This window comes from Aulonocara stuartgranti (genome assembly GCF_965226115.1).
Source record: "Aulonocara stuartgranti genome assembly, chromosome: 18".
Taxonomy (NCBI): Eukaryota; Metazoa; Chordata; class Actinopteri; order Cichliformes; family Cichlidae; genus Aulonocara; species Aulonocara stuartgranti.
This window is the reverse complement of record NC_138954.1, coordinates 36,078,777-36,097,689: the sequence shown is the minus strand read 5'-3', so window position 1 is coordinate 36,097,689 and position 18,913 is coordinate 36,078,777. Positions and strand designations below refer to the sequence as shown.

At 43.1% G+C, this 18,913-nt stretch overlaps 1 protein-coding gene across 4 annotated transcripts in view; it reads left to right on the top strand.

Moving 5' to 3' along the window:
- The window catches only part of LOC309694164 (protein NLRC3-like), a 38,363-nt gene that overhangs the window by 9,930 nt on the left and 9,520 nt on the right, over nt 1-18,913 (top strand). For 2 of the 4 annotated variants that reach the window (XM_082513997.1, XM_082513996.1), the window contains exons 2-8: nt 960-1,089; nt 1,345-1,446; nt 2,124-2,202; nt 3,406-3,607; nt 3,762-5,562; nt 11,395-11,568; nt 12,573-12,746. In XM_082513997.1, the coding sequence (XP_082370123.1) occupies nt 971-1,089; nt 1,345-1,446; nt 2,124-2,202; nt 3,406-3,607; nt 3,762-5,562; nt 11,395-11,568; nt 12,573-12,746 (2,651 nt within the window). In that variant the 5' untranslated portion in view covers nt 960-970. The remainder of the gene's footprint in view (nt 1-959; nt 1,090-1,344; nt 1,447-2,123; nt 2,203-3,405; nt 3,608-3,761; nt 5,563-11,394; nt 11,569-12,572; nt 12,747-18,913) is intronic. The other 2 variants (XM_082513998.1, XM_082513999.1) reach the window with 2 other exon arrangements.

Below are 18,913 nucleotides of genomic sequence, written 5' to 3'. Positions count from 1 at the left end.
TGCTAACGCTAAGCTAAAGCTAAGCTAACGCTAAGCTAGCCAAGAACCCAGAGTGATGTTAAAGCTGAGTAAACACTGACCCCAGACCAGCACCGTGATAAAGTGAGCTGCTGCTGCTGAACCTGAACAGGTAACAAAGTGATGAGCAGTCAGGCTGCAGGTTTCTACCTGTTCATGTTTCCACAGTAGAATCACTTTGAAGTGTCTTTGTGCTGTTTCATCTTTGATTTGTGTTCATAAACACTCAGAGAAACATCACGTGACCTCATCAGGATCTGTGTTGGTGTGTGGGGCTGTACCTCAGCTTTAGATTATGGTGATTATGAGACAGTGTTTCAGCTCATTTTACACAGTAACATGAAAGTACTGTTATGAGGAGTAATGACGTAACATACTCCATTACTTTTAATTAAAGTGTTCTGTGTAATATGTGTAATAATGACTTTTTTGAGTAACTTCATCTCTGTCAATAACAACATTCATACGTGGAATAAAACCACATCAGTGGATCATTGCTGGAGCTGCCTGGACTTCAGTCTTCAGCATCTCAACCAACAGCATCGACATGCTGCTCCAGATGTCTGTGCTCCAGATGTTTGTGCTCAAGTGATCAGACTCACAGTTTCATCCTTGAAATAAGTGTTTATATTGTTGACCCACCATTGATCATGATCAGTGGTGGGTCAGCGACATGCTTTCTTTCCGTCTCAGGTTTAAATATCTGGGACTCTCCACCGTTTGGTTTTAAAACTGAAGAAGCTTCTCGGATGAAACGTCTTCCAGAAACTTAAAGACGTCTCTTTTCTTTCCAAGCTCCTTAGATCACATGACCTGGATGACTGAACCTACAGACATATTGACCTGGTTTCTAGGTCACATGACAGGTCAGAGGTCAGCGACTGTAACTCGGTTACTCCTGTTAATGTGAACTCACTGAGTGTTTGTGGTTTACCTCTCAGACTGACTGAAGATGATGATGGAGGAAGAGGAGGACAGAGCAGAGTCTGCAGGGTCCAGCTGTCCGTCTGTGAGGAGTGACGGGTCCAAAGATCATAATCCAGACTTCAGTGGTGAACCTGGAGCAACGAGGTCAGAGAGCTGAACTCACTGAGTAACAGAAATAATTCTGCACTGACATTATAATCAGTGTTGACTCTGGTTGATTGTCTGACTGTGTTTGTGAGCTGAGAGGAAATGAAAATGAGTTTGTAACAAAAATCAGTTTTGTCCAGTTTTCCTGTAAAAAGCTGAACTCTAATCTAAGAGGATGTTACTGACAGGAAACAGCTGCATTATCTGCAGTCTGTGTGATCACAGCTGCTTCAATCATGTTTGTGTCTGCAGAGGTCAGAGGTCACAGTCTGTAGGGTCCAGCTGTCCGTCTGTGAGGAGTGACCGGTCCAAAGATCAAAATCCAGGCTTCAGTGGTGAACCTGGAGCAACGAGGTCAGAGAGCTGTGATGACTCCTTTACATGTTTGTGTTTCCTGGATAAATATGACCTGAAACATCCTCAGATTGTTACAAAGATTCATTAAAAAGAAAACAATGAAAGAGAAAAGATCCAAATGTTCGACTTGGTCATTTGCTGTTTGAGGACAGTGATGCTCATATCTGTGGGGAAAGTGTGACCTGAGTGGGTTCATGTTTGTCTTTAAAGAACAGCTCTGATGCTCTTTGTGTCTGATCTGTTAAACAGTCTGAGAGGTCACACAGAGACCCAGCAGCTAAAGCCTGGATCATACTGGCTGCTGTTACTCCATCAGGACAACACTGAACCACAGTGCTGTTCATGGAAATCAGTGCAGCTTTACACTGTATCACCAAAGTACTGACTCGTCTGCCTTCACACACATGTAAACTTGAGTGACATCATATTCTGAGTCCACAGCATTTAATATGATGTCAGCCAAGAGTTCAACATATAACAGCTTAAACTGTTCTGAAAAGGTTTTTTCACAGGTTAAAAAGTGTTTACGGGATTTTTAACAGTTCTTTCAGAAGCACATACGTGAGGTCAGACACAGGGAAGCAGCAACACTGACTGAACACAGCTTTTAGAGGCTAAATTCACATTTTAATAATGAAAGTGGCTTCATGTGTGTGTCCATGGTTCATCCACAGAGTGGAGCAGCAGAGCTCAGAGGGTCCCAGTGGTCAGTCTGCCCAGCAGCATCAAACACAGCTGGACTCCATGTTTATGGTCTGTACATGTACAACAACTACTTTATTATTAATATTAATACATTTGTTTATAGGTCCCTTTCAGAACACCAAGGACTCTGTGGACTAAATGACCAAAAGAAACAAACTTTGAAATCAGACGGTGCAAATGTGATCACAGGGAAACGTTTTAAACATCGAGGCTTTAAACAGAAACCAAAGTGAAACAGTTTGTAGTCGAGATCAGTGGGAATGAAGCTGAATAACTGTTTCTTCAATAACTCTGAGAAATAAATGACAAATATGATGGAAATTAGCAGCATTAGCACTTACTAATGATGTGAGTCAACACTCTGCTGTATTCAGACGACCACATTAGGTGGTGTAATGGAAACCAGTGGATCCAGTCCAGTCGTGGCGACCTGTGGCGAGTCGATCTGAGCAGCTACTAATGGAAACGGGGCCATAGATGTGTTTGTGCTTAATAACAGTGAATCACAGGATTTTTACATTACAGTTAAAATCTCATGTTGTTTGTTAAAGTGTGCAGTTCAGGGTGTGTTACTAAAACTGTGGTTTGCTCACTTTCCAAAGACCCAGCCCCCATAAAAAGCAGCCAATCAGCTCTAAGAGTTACACACACGTGTAAACCAGAGCAGCAAATCAGGTCCAAATGTGTTGTTCACAGTGAGTGGATCATCAGTGTGCTGCTATGTTAACATCCTGCAGCAGGATGTGTTTGGTCAGCTGGTTCACATTTCCTCAGGACCTTCTTGATGTGATGTTCTTCTGCCTCCCTGGCTGCTGTGTCTGTGGGGATGGCGTTCGCTCTGTGTTGTAGCGTCCTGATGACGCCCAGTTTGTGCTCCAGTGGATGATGAGAGTCAAACCTTAAATACTGATCTGTATGTGTAAACAGAGTGAACCTTTAAGACCAGCTGTCTGTATGATCAACTCTGTCACCTATAACATCGCCAAGTTTCTGGCTTCGATCATCAACCTGTTGGTAGTTCAGCTCTGAACACCAGTGAAATGTTTCTCCCACTGAAATCGCTGCATTCATATGAACAGAATCAGCGTTTTGGGACCGTGGAGTTGTGGAGAAATTCTCAGTTAATCAGATAAAGTCAAACTTATAATTGGTGAGGAGATCGTGGATGATCTGCTTCTTGATTGTAAAGAAGTGGATGTTGTGTGGACTGAAGTTCAGAGTGGTGGGTCATTCATAAATATTCTGTTCCAGCTGCTGGAGGACAACATCATCACGTTTGTGAAGAACGAGCTGAAGAAGATCCAGAAGGCTCTGAATCCAAATAAGCCCCAGTGCTTGGAGTTTCAGAGGGAGGATGATGAGCAGAGGAGCAGCAGAGAGGCATTTGTGAAGATCACAGTGGACTTCCTGAGGAGAATGAAGCAGGAGGAGCTGGCTGACCGTCTGCAGAGACGTAAGAGGATTTCTTACTTAAGGTTTTAAGCTGTTAGATAAATGAGACACTCATGACACCAGTGTGTTCAGTCATTTCTCAGTGGGTCAGAAAATGTCATCAGCGATTTGTAAAATATGATTGTTGAAGTTGTATTTTTATTATTATTATTCAGAACTTCCAGCTGCTGTTTGTCATCGTAAACTTAAGTCTAAGCTGAAGAAGAAGTTCCAGTGTGTGTTTGAGGGCATCGCTAAAGCAGGAAACCCAACCCTCCTGAATCAGATCTACACAGAGCTCTACATCACAGAGGGAGGGACTGCAGAGGTCAATGATGAACATGAGGTCAGACAGATTGAAACAGCATCCAGGAAACCAGACAGACCAGAAACAACCATCAGACAAGAAGACATCTTTAAAGCCTCACCTGGAAGAGATGAACCAATCAGAACAGTGCTGACAAAGGGAGTGGCTGGCATTGGGAAAACAGTCTTAACACAGAAATACAGCCTGGACTGGGCTGAAGACAAAGCCAACCAGGACATCCAGTTCATATTTCCATTCACTTTCAGAGAGCTGAATGTGCTGAAAGAGGAAAAGTTCAGCTTGGTGGGACTTGTTCATCACTTCTTTACTGAAACCAAAGAAGCAGGAATCTGCAGCTTTGAAGACTTCCAGGTTGTGTTCATCTTTGATGGTCTGGATGAGTGTCGACTTCCTCTGGACTTCCACAAAACTACAATCCTAACTGACCCTAGAAAGTCCACCTCAGTGGATGTGCTGCTGATAAACCTCATCAGGGGGAAACTGCTTCCCTCTGCTCGCCTCTGGATAACCACACGACCAGCAGCAGCCAATCAGATCCCTCCTGTCTGTGTTGACATGGTGACAGAGGTCAGAGGGTTCACTGACCCACAGAAGGAGGAGTACTTCAGGAAGAGATTCAGAGATAAGAAGCAGGCCAGCAGGATCATCTCCCACATCAAGACTTCAAGAAGCCTCCACATCATGTGCCACATCCCAGTCTTCTGCTGGATCACTGCTACAGTTCTGGAGGATGTGCTGGAAACCAGACAGGGAGGACAGCTGCCCAAGACCCTGACTGAGATGTACATCCACTTCCTGGTGGTTCAGGCCAAAGTGAAGAAGGTCAAGTATGATGGAGGAGCTGAGACAGATCCACACTGGAGTCCAGAGAGCAGGACGATGATGGAGTCTCTGGGAAAACTGGCTTTTGATCAGCTGCAGAAAGGAAACCTGATCTTCTATGAATCAGACCTGACAGAGTGTGGCATCGATATCAGAGCAGCCTCAGTGTACTCAGGAGTGTTCACACAGATCTTTAAAGAGGAGAGAGGACTGTACCAGGACAAGGTGTTCTGCTTCATCCATCTGAGTGTTCAGGAGTTTCTGGCTGCTCTTCATGTCCATCTGACCTTCATCAACTCTGGACTCAATCTGCTGGAAGAACAACAAACAACCTCCAAGAAATCTAAATTATTTAACAAACCAAAACTTCAATCTCTCCACCAGAGTGCTGTGGACAAGGCCTTAGAGAGTCCAAATGGACACCTGGACTTGTTCCTCCGCTTCCTCCTGGGTCTTTCACTGCAGGCCAATCAGACTCTCCTACGGGGTCTGCTGACACAGACAGGAAGTAGCTCACAGACCAATCAGGAAACAGTCCAGTACATCAAGGAGAAGCTCAGTGAGAATCTGTCTGCAGAGAAAAGCATCAATCTGATCCACTGTCTGAATGAACTGAATGATCGTTCTCTAGTGGAGGAGATCCAACAGTCCCTGAGATCAGGACGTCTCTCCACAGATAAACTGTCTCCTGCTCAGTGGTCAGCTCTGGTCTTCATCTTACTGTCATCAGAAAAAGATCTGGATGTGTTTGACCTGAAGAAATACTCTGCTTCAGAGGAGGCTCTGCTGAGGCTGCTGCCAGTGATCAAAGCCTCCAACAAAGCTCTGTGAGTAAACATGTGATCAGGCTTTATTTATAACATAAACAGTATCATGTGTGATGGACCCTTAAAAACTTAAACATATTTTTTTACATGATCATCAGCACTAAATACAGTATATTATAGTTAATGTTTGATGGCAGCAGTAAATGTCAGAGTGTCTTAAACATATCTGGGTGTCAGCTTTTATCAAAGTCACGTCCAGAATCATCCTGTAAGTAAATTTCTTTATACAGCAGCTTTCACAGGTCAAAAACCACAAAGTGCTTTACAATAGAAACAGGCAATAAAAACACAGAAGATAAAAACATTAAACAGCAAACACTGAACATCATACAGCCTAAAACTAGTTAAAGGCCACTCTGAATACTAGAGTCTGAATAAATGAGTTAGTGGGACCAGTAAAAGCCTTTGACTGGAAGATCTCAGATGTGAGAAGAGCTGTAGGATTGTAGAAAGTCAGAAACATAAACTGGGACTAAAAGTAAGGACTAAAACTTTAAATAACGCCTAAAATGAACTGGTTACCAGTGTGAAGAGATTAAACTGGAGTAATGTCCAGTCTAATGTGCTGGTTAAAAGCCTCGCAGCATGATTCTGTACTGACTGAAGATAAGATAAGATAAGATAAGATAAGTCTTTATTGTCATTGCACAGTCATACATAGTACAGTAGTACAATGAAATTGGAAAAACTGTCCTACGTCGGCACTACATATAACACAACATGACACGATATGACACATCACAACGTAACAAACAACACAACACAGTATATTAACTTAGTATAAAAAAGAAGAATAAGTGTATGTGTATTGCACACTGTTATTATTGCACATTAATTATTATTGCACCTTGTTATAAATATAAATATTATTGTTATCGTTTTAAACATTGTAAACTCCCCCTAAAAAGTCCAGGGAGGTATCCAGTCAGGTCAGCTATTTACATTGATCAGGGCTGTTGCCCTGTTGTAAAAGCTGTCCTTGAGTCTATTTGTTCGGGACCTCAGCAGCCTGAACCTCCTGCCAGACGGCAGCAGCTTAAACACCCGGTGTCCTGGGTGTGTGCAGTCCCGTAGGATGCTGCGTGCCCTCTTGAGACAGCGAGTGCTGTACAGGTCCTTCAGGGAGGGAAGAGGATGTCCAATGATTTTTTGGGCCATGTTGATGACCCTCTGGAGTGCCTTTCTGTGTGCTGTGGTGCAGCTGGAGAACCACACACCGATGCAATATGTCAGCACACTTTCAATGGAGCAGCGGTAGAAGACGGTCAGCAGCTCCTTCTTCAGGTCCATTTTTCTGAGGATTCTCAGAAAGTGGAGACGCTGTTGGGCCTTCTTTAAGACCGCAGTGTTAGAGCTCCATTGGAGGTCTGTGTCTATGTGCACACCCAGAAACTTGAAACTGGAGACCCTTTCCACGCACTCCCCGTTGATGCTGACAGGCTGCAGCTCGGACTTCCTCCTTCTGAAGTTAACTACCAGTTCTTTTGTCTTGGTGGTATTGAGGTCCAGGTTGTTGTCTGCACACCAATCTGACAGCCTCTGAACTTCAGCTCTGTATGCAGTCTCATCTCCCCCTGAGATGAGCCCCACCACAGTGGTATCATCTGCAAACTTGATGACTGTGTTGTCTGGGTGGGAACTAACACAGTCATGTGTGTACAGAGTGTACAGTAGGGGACTCAGTACACAGCCTTGTGGAGAGCCGGTGCTGAGGCTGAGGGCTGAGGAAAGATGAGGCCCCACTCTAACTCTCTGTACACGGTCTGAGAGGAAGTCTCTGATCCAGCGGCAGGTGGTGGAAGGAAGTCCAATTTCCAGCAGTTTATCTATTAGTCTGTCCGGGAGTATCGTATTGAAAGCAGAGCTAAAGTCAACAAAGAGCAGCCTGGCGTAACGGCCCTGCACTTCCAGGTGAGAGATGGTGGTGTGGAGCGTTGTAGCAATGGCATCTTCAGTTGATCTGTTAGCTCTGTATGCAAACTGGAGCGGGTCGAGTGTGGGTGGCAGGCAGGACATGATGTGACGTCGGACCAGTTTCTCAAAGCACTTCATTATAACAGGTGTTAGAGCAACTGGTCGGTAGTCGTTGAGGCTGCTAATGTTAGTACGCTTTGGCAGTGGGACAATTGTGGCTGACTTTAGGCACGGCGGGATGCAGGACTGGGACAGTGAAGTGTTGAAGATCTTAGTGAAGACCCCAGCCAGCTGGTCTGCACACTCTTTTAGGACCTTTGCGGTTACCCCATCTGGTCCGGTGGCCTTCCTGGGGTTCACTGCCCTCAGTGTGCGCCTCACCTCATATTCCTGCACTATGAGGCTTGGGCTGCTGCTGTCCGATGTTTTTGCTGCTGCTGCCTCTGGTCCCTTCACCTCAAAGCGTGCGAAGAAGTGGTTCAGCTCCTCTGCAAGCTCCGCGTTACCCTCAGTCAACGTGGTATTACCAGGTTTGTAGTTGGTTAAGTGCTGAACTCCCTGCCATACCTGTCGTGAGTTGTTGGTGGTGAAGTGGTCTTCGATCCTTCTCTTGTACGCTGCCTTGGCCTCTCTGATGCCTCTTTTCAACTCAGATCTGGCTGCACTGTACTGCGTACCATCACCGGATCTAAAAGCGGCGTCACGTTGCTTCAGCAGGACCTGGACCTCTTTAGTCATCCAGGGTTTCTGGTTGGAATACACCCGGAGACGTTTGTCCACAGTGACACTGTTGACACAGAAGTTAATATATGAGAGCACTGATGTTGTGTGCTCTTCAAGGTCCTGATGTTCGAACACGCTCCAGTCCGTGTTTTCAAAACAGTCCTGCAGCTGATGTGATGCACCTTCTGGCCAGGTTTTCACAGTTTTTGTGACTGGGGGGGCTCTTCTCCTAATGGGAGTGTATGCAGGGATCAACAGCATGGACATGTGGTCTGACAAACCTAGATGTGGTAGAGGGGTTGCTCTGTAGCCTTTTTGGATGTTGCTGTAGGCTTTATCCAATGTGTTTTTCCCCCTCGTTGCACATTTAATATGCTGTTCAAATCTGGGGAATACTGACCTTAAATCAGCATGGTTGAAGTCCCCAGCTATAATGTGCACTGCGTTTGGATGGGAGTTCTGCTGGTTGCTTATTGTCTTGTGCAGCTCCTCCATGGCAGAGTTAGCATTAGCATCGGGTGGTACATACACGGCCGTTACCATGACAACAGTAAACTCGCGAGGTGAAGACGTTCAAAGACTGTGATGGAGCCATAGGTGATCAACTCCCTCATTGCTCCTCTGGTCTTATTGCTCTGCATCAGTGCACTGCTCAGCTGAAGATGAGTTCACTTCTATATGTTACAATCTGCCTCACCAGTACAGCTCCAAGGATCTGCAGCTGCTGAATCAATTATATTCCTCGTGTTTCTTCTGGTTTCCTGTTGTTAGATCTGCATGCTTGATTGTTTTTCAATCTCTCCAATGTCGTGCACTTTGATTTCCGACTGTACACAGTCTGTGAACCATGACAATTTGTGACAGAATGCAATGATCAGTGAGGACCCGGAGGACACTGACATTTACACTGTGCAGAATGAGACTTGAGACTTTATCTCACTGCTTTGTGGACGACTGATGGAAGGACTAATCACTATATCTGCTTTAATTGAACGAATTTCCATTTCACTGGTTCAGTCTCCCAGAATCTCTCAATCATACCTTGACCTTTTCCTAGAGTAACTAACCCTCACTCACCAGGATATGAGCCAGCCTTCCCTCTCATTGCTACATACTTACAGTCTTGCCTATCACCTAGGGCTGCACGATTAATCATTAGAAAATCCCGATCTCGATTCATACTTGTGTGCGATCTCATTTCCAAATGACAACGATTTAAAAAAAAAAAAAAAAAAAAAACGACGATTGTACCGCATTTTGATCCGGGACGTAATCTGCATGAAAACAAGCGCTCACTCTTCCTGCTCAACAAATGACAAGGGCGGAGCCTTATACCACGTGATACAGAAGCTGTGCCGTGTGATGCTAAAATTAGCGGGAAAAACAACGGAGAGCACGTCAGGGATGACGAGAAAGTGACAGGAGAAAATCCGTCCCGGTCAACCACCCAAACATCAATAACGGGAACCTTATACAGCGCTTCCCTATACACGTCGAACTCGCGCAGGCACAAAGAAATTACGGAGGCTATCACTTATCACCTGACCAAAGATATGGCTCCCATCAACACTGTGCAAAACGAGGGATTTAGGAAAACGATCAACACCCTAGACAAACACTACACAGTGCCGTCCCGCAACTATTTTTCTATTGTTGCACTACCTGCTCTGTACACGCAGCGTCGAGCAACGGTGGAGACAGAATTTCAAGCAGTACAACATTTTGTTGTTTTTATGTTTATTTATTGTTTTTATGTTCAGTCTCAACTGTTACGAAGTTGATGTGCAGTTAATAAGTGCAATAAATAGGGATGGGTATCGTTTAGGTTTTATCCGATACCGGTGCCAAACCGGTACTTTTGAAACGGTGCCGGTGCTCAAACGGTGCTCAAACGGTGCTTAAAGAATGGAGAACACAAACTTTGTCCAAAAACCTCTCATGTTCAGCTGTTTTTTTGTAAAAAGATAACAATGTGTGCCTTTCCTGCAGCTATGGGGCATATATGGTATCACTCTTGACTGGAAGCAGTGCTTAAACAATGGAAAAAACACAAACTTTGTCCAAAAACCTCTCATGTTTAACTGTTTTCCACTTTTTCTTTGGTCATTTTAGCCTTTTTGGCCAGGGTGAAGGGAGTATCTGCCATCAAACAAGAAGACAGCCGCATGTAGCTATGATGATGTTTGCTAGTTCACCTTACATGCATTAATGTAATAACGTGGTTAGCCTACTCAACGTAAATTACACACGAACAACATTAGACTACTCACGCAGAGAAGAACGGCTGCTGCTGCATCATCATCCTCATCATTTCTGCTACACTGGCAGGGCTAGGGGCCAGGACTCTCCTCTTCGGGTTTTTGGGGGATGTTGCTAACTCCGGGTCGATAACAGGCACCACACCCGCAGTAGATGCGCTCGGTGTGAGGTCTCGCAGCAAGCTATCAAATACGGCGCATTTCTTGGCTTTTAAAAAAAACGCTATGCGTCACCAGGTGTTTCATCAGATTCGAGGTGTTACCTCCTTTGACAGTATCACAGTATCAGCTTAAAGCACTTGTTGCTGCTGAGTTTGCATCTTTTGCTGTGAAGTACAGCCAGACTTTGACCGCTTTGCCTTGGACATTTTTAATCTGTAGCTCTGCTCTAACAGAACGTACGTACCCGGCCCCGCCTACTATCCTCGGAAACGTAAAATGATTGGCTAGAAGTGTATCACAGCTCAGGAAAATAAAGCACCGAAATAAAGCACCGAAATGTGCGCTGCTTTTCGGTCTGGTTACTACCGTTTATGTCAGAACCGGTGCCATCATGGCACTGGACACCGGTACCCATCCCTAGCAATAAATATTTATACTGGAAAAGAAAATCGTGAGAGAATCGTGATCTCAATTCTAAGCCAAAAAATCGTGATTCTCATTTTATGCAAAATCGTGCAGCCCTACTGTCACCTGTTCACAGAATGAGTCATCACTTGTTTTTGTTTAGCATTTAATGAACAAGTTCCAGGTCTTTATATTTACACAGGGAACATTTTTAAACTAAAACGTTTTTTAGCCATAAATAGTAATGCACACTGACATTTGTCTTTCTTTCAAAGGTTCAACACAAGAAGTGATTTAAATTAATCACAAACAGTTTGTTATCAAATGACAATTTTTCAGATTATGTCTTTATTTTGTTTTTGTTTTTTAGGCTGAGTGTCCCTGATCTCTCTGAAAGAGGGTATGAAGCTCTGTCCTCAGTTCTCAGCTCCCAGTCTTCTACACTGAGAGAGCTGGACTTAAGTAACAACAACCTGCAGGATCCAGCAGTGGAGTTTCTTTCTGCAGGACTGAGAAGTCCACACTGTAAACTGAATACTCTGAGGTGAGATCAAGTTATGTTGTGCTTTTCATGAATTGACAGAATTAACCAATAAGAAGCCACTAAATGGGGAAAAAAGTCAGTTAAACTTCTGTAATAGTTTTATGTTAGTGTCATCTCTTAGTGTTGACTAGGGCTGCATGATTTTGCATAAAATGAGAATCACGATTTTTTGGTTTAGAATTGAGATCACGATTCTCTCACGATTCTCTTTTCCAGTATAAATATTTATTGCACTTATTAACTGCACATCAACTTCGTAACAGTTGAGACTTAACATAAAAACAATAAATAAACATAAAAACAACAAAATGTTGTACTGCTTGAAATTCCGTCTCCACCGTTGCTCGACGCTGCGTGTACAGAGCAGGTAGTGCAACAATAGAAAAATAGTTGCGGGACGGCACTGTGTAGTGTTTGTCTAGGGTGTTGATCGTTTTCCTAAATCCCTCGTTTTGCACAGTGTTGATGGAGCCATATCTTTGGTCAGGTGATAAGTGATAGCCTCCGTAATGTCTTTGTGCCTGCGGGAGTTCGACGGGTATAAGGAAGCGCTGTATAAGGTTCCCGTTATTGATGTTTGGGTGGTTGACCGGGACGGATTTTCTCCTGTCACTTTCTCGTCATCCCTGACGTGCTCTCCGTTGTTTTTTCCTGCTAATTTTAGCATCACACGGCAGCTTCTGTATCACGTGGTATAAGGCTCCGCCCTTATCATTTGTTGAGCAGGAAGAGTGAGCGCTTGTTTTCATGCAGAGTACGTCCCGGATCAAAATGCGGTACAATCGTCGTCTTTTTTTTTTTTTTTTTTAAATCGTTGTCATTTGGAAATGAGATCGCACACAAGTATGAATCGAGATCGCGATTTTCTAACGATTAATTGTGCAGCCCTAGTGTTGACCTAGTGTTGCAATAAACAGGATTTATTGCAAAAAATCTAAAAACTCTTTAGTGCACCCTCATTGCAATTTAATAACAGTGTTTAATGTTTATGTGTCATTTTTCAGACTGAGTCACTGTAAGCTCTCAGAGAGAGGCTATGAAGCGCTGTCCTCAGCTCTCAGCTCCCAGTCCTCTAGTCTGAGACAGCTGGACCTGAGTAACTCTGACCTGCAGGATTCAGGAGTGAAGTTTCTGTCTGCTGGAGTGAAGAGTCCACGCTGTAAAATGGAAACTCTCAGGTCAGGATTTAAAATGTTCCACCGATGATCATGTTAAACCTGATTTCTATTACTGCATAAACAGTCAATTGATTTGAAAAAAGTCTTAATGTAGAAATTAGCGTCTGGGGTTTTTAGTGATATTTGTTCACTTTCTGTCTTTCATTTGCAATGAAATGTCCCATCTGCTCCTCTGAGTCCAAATTCTTTATTTTAGCAGTGCTTCATCCACCAAACCTTCTAGTTCGATTCCTGTATTCTGAAGGTTTTTACAGAGCTGTTTGTTCAGATATCAGAATTTGATTTTCAGAAAATTTTAGTAATAAAAATATGATCAATTGATTATTTCTGACTGAAAAGATGAAATATATATTTGGTCATAGTGATATGACTCATTGCCTCACTTAAACATAAAATGTAAACAAAAATTCAAAACAATAGATTAATATAAAACTGAATTTGACTGTTGAGCTTAAAGTGAGCTTGAATGTTATTCACTTCCCGTTTTATTTTGGTAGTTATCGTCTCTGGTTTTTACTTTTACTTCCTCCCCCGACATTGTCTACATTAGTTTCAGCTGTAGAAGATTTATTGACTGTTTGATTTGTCACTTTTTTTAAAACTATAATTGTTGACTTATAAACTATTGCTAAAATGTATTTTTATTAAAATACCAAATAATTTATTACTTTATCATCTAATTAGATTATAATTCTGTAAATAGGGGAGATAGTGTGGTCTATGTGGGTTGTCTTCAGGTACTCTTCCTCCCACAGTCCAAGAACATGCATGCAAGGTTAACTGGAGATGTGTGATTGTGAGCATAAATTGTCTGTCTCTGTGTTTACCTGGCTACATCACCATGGTTACTGATGCTGAACCAATAACCTGGTCTGGATCAGGTTATGTTCAGAGTTTTTGTTTAAAATCAACTGAAGTGCCTCGTTTTCACTGATTCTTTCATTTACAGGAAGCTTTAAGTGTGATATAGAGTCAGTTAGGGTTGCAAAGGGGTGGAAAATTTCCGGTAAATTTCCAAAAAGTTTCTGGTAAATTTCCATGGTAAGTTAAGCTTGGGAATTTTGGAAATATTCCATATTGGAAACTTTCCATGGAAATAATGGGAATTATGGAAATTAATGGGAATTTAGGAGAACTAACTGGGAATATATTATTTCCAAGCATAAATATAAACAGAAATCATAAGAAAACCTCCATGCAAAATGTTTTCAACAGATATTTCAACAGATTTATTTGTAAGTACAGTAGAATAGAACACGTTTCAATAACTTGTTTCATGGATGAATAAAAACAGAAATGTTGAGTTCAATATTACCATCCCCTAACCCCGCTCATTCAAAAATGCCCCCTGTCCAAAAATCTCCACAAAGTCCCATTCAAAAGGTTAAATGAAAAATGCCACTTATCCTCCAAAACGTCCCATTAAACATGCAAATCTTCCTTCAAGCAATCCTCTTTTCTCATTTTTGCTCAGTCAATAGACTCTTCCTGGACCTCATCATCATCCAACAACATGTCCACTTCCTCAGCATCCAACTCTGAGTCTTCCTCTTCAGTGTCACTTTCCAGCCTTGTTGAGGATGGCTCTGTGTCAGGCTCAAAGAGCCGTAGGTTTGCCCGAATGCCGACCAGCTTTTCCACTCTCACATTTGTGAGCCTGTTGCGAACCTTTGTGTGGGTGTTGCCAAACAGTGACCAGTTGCGCTCGGAGGCGGCTGATGATGGTGGGATTTGGAGGAGGATGGAGGCTACAGGTGCAAGGGCCTCAGATTCACATAGTCCCTTCCACCAGGTGGCTGCAGATATGTGCTGGCATGACTGCCATATTCCATCCCCTTTCCAAAGGCCTTGCTTTGTTCGATACTTTGCCAAACTGCCTAGAAGTTTGCCTTTATCGAGACCCAGGTGGTCAGACATGGCTGTAATGACCGCATAGGCACCGTTGATCTCTTCCCCAGAAAGTATGCCCTTGTCATATTTGGGGTCCAGCATGTATGCTGTTGCATGCACTGGCTGCATGAAGCCAGTGCATGCTCCCTCTGCTGTTCCAATGACTTGACCACAGCCGTTTCCTCTGCTTTCAGTAGTAGGGAAGTGGGCAGAATTGTCTGGATTTCTTCTTTGAGTTCTGCAAAAAGGCACTGGACATCTGACAAGATGTCACCATCCCCCTCTATCTTTGCTATTGCTGCTGCAATAGGTTTGAGGATTTTCCTGCTGCTAGATACTCTTTCCCAGAACACATCATCCAAGATGACCTTCTTGATGTCACTGTCGATGCCTACAGACTGGGATATGGCCATCTCTTGCAGAGACTCCTTTCCCTCCAGAAGGCTGTCAAACATGATAACAACACCACCCCATCGCGTTATGCTGGGAAGCTTCAGTGTAGTACTCTTGTTCTTTTCCTTTTGCTTTGACAGAAATGTAGCGGAAGTTACTTGTTTGCCTTTAACATATTTCAGAACTTGCTTCACTCTCTTATTCAGAGTGTCCATTGTTTTTAGTGCCATTATGTCTTTTAGGAGAAGGTTTAGTGTATGGGCTGCACAGCCAATAGTAGTTATATGTGGGTAGGTCTCCTCCACATGTGCCCAGGCAACCTTCATGTTGGCTGCGTTGTCAGTGACCAGTGCAAAAACTTTATCTGGTCCAAGGTCATTGATGATCACTTTTAGCTCATCTGCAATGTATTGGCCTGTGTGTCCGTTTTCCTTTGTGTCTACACTCTTGTAGAACACAGGCTGAGGAGTGGTGATTATGTAGTTAATAATTCCTTGTCCCCTGATATTGGACCATCCATCAGTGATGACTGAAATACAGTCAGCTTGGTCAATGGTCTGTTTCACCTTTGCTTGAACTCGACTGAACTCTTCATCCAGTAGATGAGTAGACAATGCATGTCTGGTTGGGGGAATGTATGCTGGTCGGAGAACATTCAAAAATCTCTTCCAGTACACATTGGATGTCAGCATCAGGGGTGAGCCAGTTGCATAGATTGCACGAGCGAAACACTCATCTGCGTTTTTCTGGCTAGTGTCATCCATAAAATCAAAGAATCCTCCGATGCCAGAGGGACCAGGAGCTGATGAGTGGGTATCTGACTCTGATACAGCTGAAACAGATTCATTTTCCCCTTGAGTGGAACTCCTGGCTGCTGCATGTGTTGGGCCTTGAGGAATTTTTTTGCACTTTGCAATGTGCTGCTGCATTTTTGTGGCATTCTTCACGTACGTCTTATCACAATATTTACACATATATACAGGTTTACCTTGTACATTAGCTGGTGTAAAATGTCTCCACACATAGCGCATGTGGCATTTTTCTGTAAAATAAAACAAGAGCTTGTAAAAATGCTAATGCAATGCAAGAGATCGTAATAATACAATTGCAATATGATAATAAACAGATATAAATAGTAAGGCTAGCTAAACAACTGGAATGATCTTCAAAACAAAACAGCCAAATGAGGAAGCTAGCATCTTCTTTATGTTATACTAGCTATGGCTTATTTAGCATCTAACAGATGCTAGCATTTTATTTAGCATCTTATCAGATTGCTATCTATAGGATTAATACATTTTATGTGATATTCACAATTTAAACATTTAATGAATATATTTTCCCATAATATCATCAAAACTTACCTCACTTGTTAAGTCCACAGGCTCAAATGTGTGCCTTCAATACTCTTTGTCCTTCAGGCTCAAAAGTGTGGTCCATGTGTACATGTGATGGAGGCATGCACAGTGCCAGTAGGTGGTCTCAATAGCCATGCAGCAAGCATGTGCTCTGTACATGTGATTAAGGAATGGCATGGATATTCAAGTGTATTTGAATTGCATTTGTTTGTTTTTGTCAATATTATGCTAAAATATACTTTGCTCAACTATATTTAAGTTCCCTAAGAAGAGCCAACCTTCAATTTTGAAAATTCCCAGTTTATTCCCATAAATTCCCGTTAATTCCCGTTTATTCCCATGGAAAGTTTCCATCTTTGAAAATTCCGGGAATTTTGCAACCCTAGAGTCAGTCATATCTGACTAATGTCAGTGAATGAGGCCCAGCTGTAAAGTCACAGCAGTCACACTGTATGTGTCTCATTGTCACTGGAGTTTAGGCTCCATGCATCCAGCTGGTGCTGCAGAAAAAGTAGAAATGTTTCTGTTTGGTTCTAATGCTGAGTCTCTTTTACAAAGATAGCACTGCAGCTAATCCTGCTCATGTAGCCAGTTAGTAAAAACTCAAGTCACTGTCAGACACAGCAGACATTTATTGATAATCTCACTGTATGTGGTCTTTTAGCGCCTCCTAGTTGTGAACATGTGGAGTGGTGTTAGTCTGGGTGACGAGTGTAACTGTTGAGTGAGAAAGACTGTGGTCGTGTCCAAATTCATGGGCTGCTTCCTCCTGAGCACCCGGCCTTCGCGGTCTACGTGGGCCGGGTCCTCAGAAGGTCGGGTAGGCCGGAAGTAAACGGCCGTGAAATTGGACGGTCTAGCCTTCTGATTAGCGTCACTGCTGTCTCGGTGGAGTTTAATAAACTCGGCCGTCTGCTCCTTGCTATCTAAAATATAACAGGACACTGGTGTAAATTGTTGACCATCTCACACGTCTGTTTAATCAGTTTTCTGTTTGACGTTTATTCAGTTGTGTAAAAACCAAGGACGAACCCACCCGGGGGATTCATAGTTTTATTTTATCTAATCTGATAACTTTAATCTCAGCCAAACCGATTTACTCACGAACAAATAAAACACTGAAAAAGCCAAACAATGACATTTTTAGGTTGTCTAAGTGAATTATATATTACTTTTAACCTGATTAGCGAAAGTCTGCGGTGATCTGAAAATGATGTGCCGGGAGTTGTGCCGTTCTCGGCCGCATCAGTGACCCTCGAGCTCCCGGCTAGCTGTCGAGCTGGTGGGTAGCAGACGTCTCCGAAAACGTCGAAGCACTTTTGCAAATATGCGATATCTTGATAAACCGAGCAGATATTTGATGTTTACACAACTACTTTCTCGCCTGAAAATATGTTAAAAGTTTTGTGACCCAGAAAGATTAATAAGAGTAAATTTAAATCTTAGTAGCGGTCGCCATTACCAGAAACTGGAGTTTGGCTGGGCCGCAATATGAATTCTGGGATATGGTGGGCCACGAAGGACACACCCGACCCATCCTTCAAATTCGGGGAAAAGGAGGACGCATTTGTCGGCTGCATTCGGAGGAGTCCACGAATTTGGACAGCCTTCGGCGCGTCGCTGTGACGTTATCGGTCTACAAATGCGGCTCAGGAGGAAGCAGCCCATGAATTTGGACACACCGAGCATGCGTGCTGGTAGCACCTTAGCCACAGCTTGAGTGTGGAGGAGAAGCTGAAAAAGAAGGTTTTCTAGTTTGTAAGGAGGAAAAAAACTGAGAGGAATAAGTTAAAGAGAGGCTGGAGAGTAACACAGAGCAGCAATGAATGCTGCTCACACAATTTAGACAGTTTAGCATTAAATGTTCGAGTGAGTTAGCTCCCAGCTAACTAGCAAACCAGCTAACTAGCAAACCAGCTAACTGCACCCACAAGCTGCGACTGCGTCTTTCTAACAAGAGCGTCAGACACTCAGACTGGTTTTCTTTGTGGATGATGATTTATTCTCACTGATCCTTCATGATGATGCTGCCATCCACCCACTGCTCCTAGCAGTGTTGCCAACTCCTCAGTAAGGAAAATTGCTATTGGCTGTCCTAAAAGTTGCTGGAAGTCGCTGAATGACGTCATCGCCTAATTTGGATAAATGGTCATGCTAATGTAATTGTAACGTACGTTGTAGGAGAGAAAAATAACATCGTGGAAGCGACATAACGTGAGTAAAAAACGTCCTGGAATGCATTTAAATAAATAAATCATAGTTCTGTCTGTAACTATTACAACACTCTCACCACATTTGTTAACAATTCTCTCAACAAATGTGTTTCTCCTCGTTCTTTGTTATCCAGCTGAGACTTTGGGTATAAATGTGTCATAAACAGGAGAAAGCAGTGCAGGTTCAATGTAATCAAACCTCAGACTGAGTTCAAAATCATCACCTGTCCCTGATACCACGTCAGCACCAGAACCATGATGTGTTTACTCACATTTAAAAAGGTGGAGGTCAGTGTGAATGGACTGTTGTCAT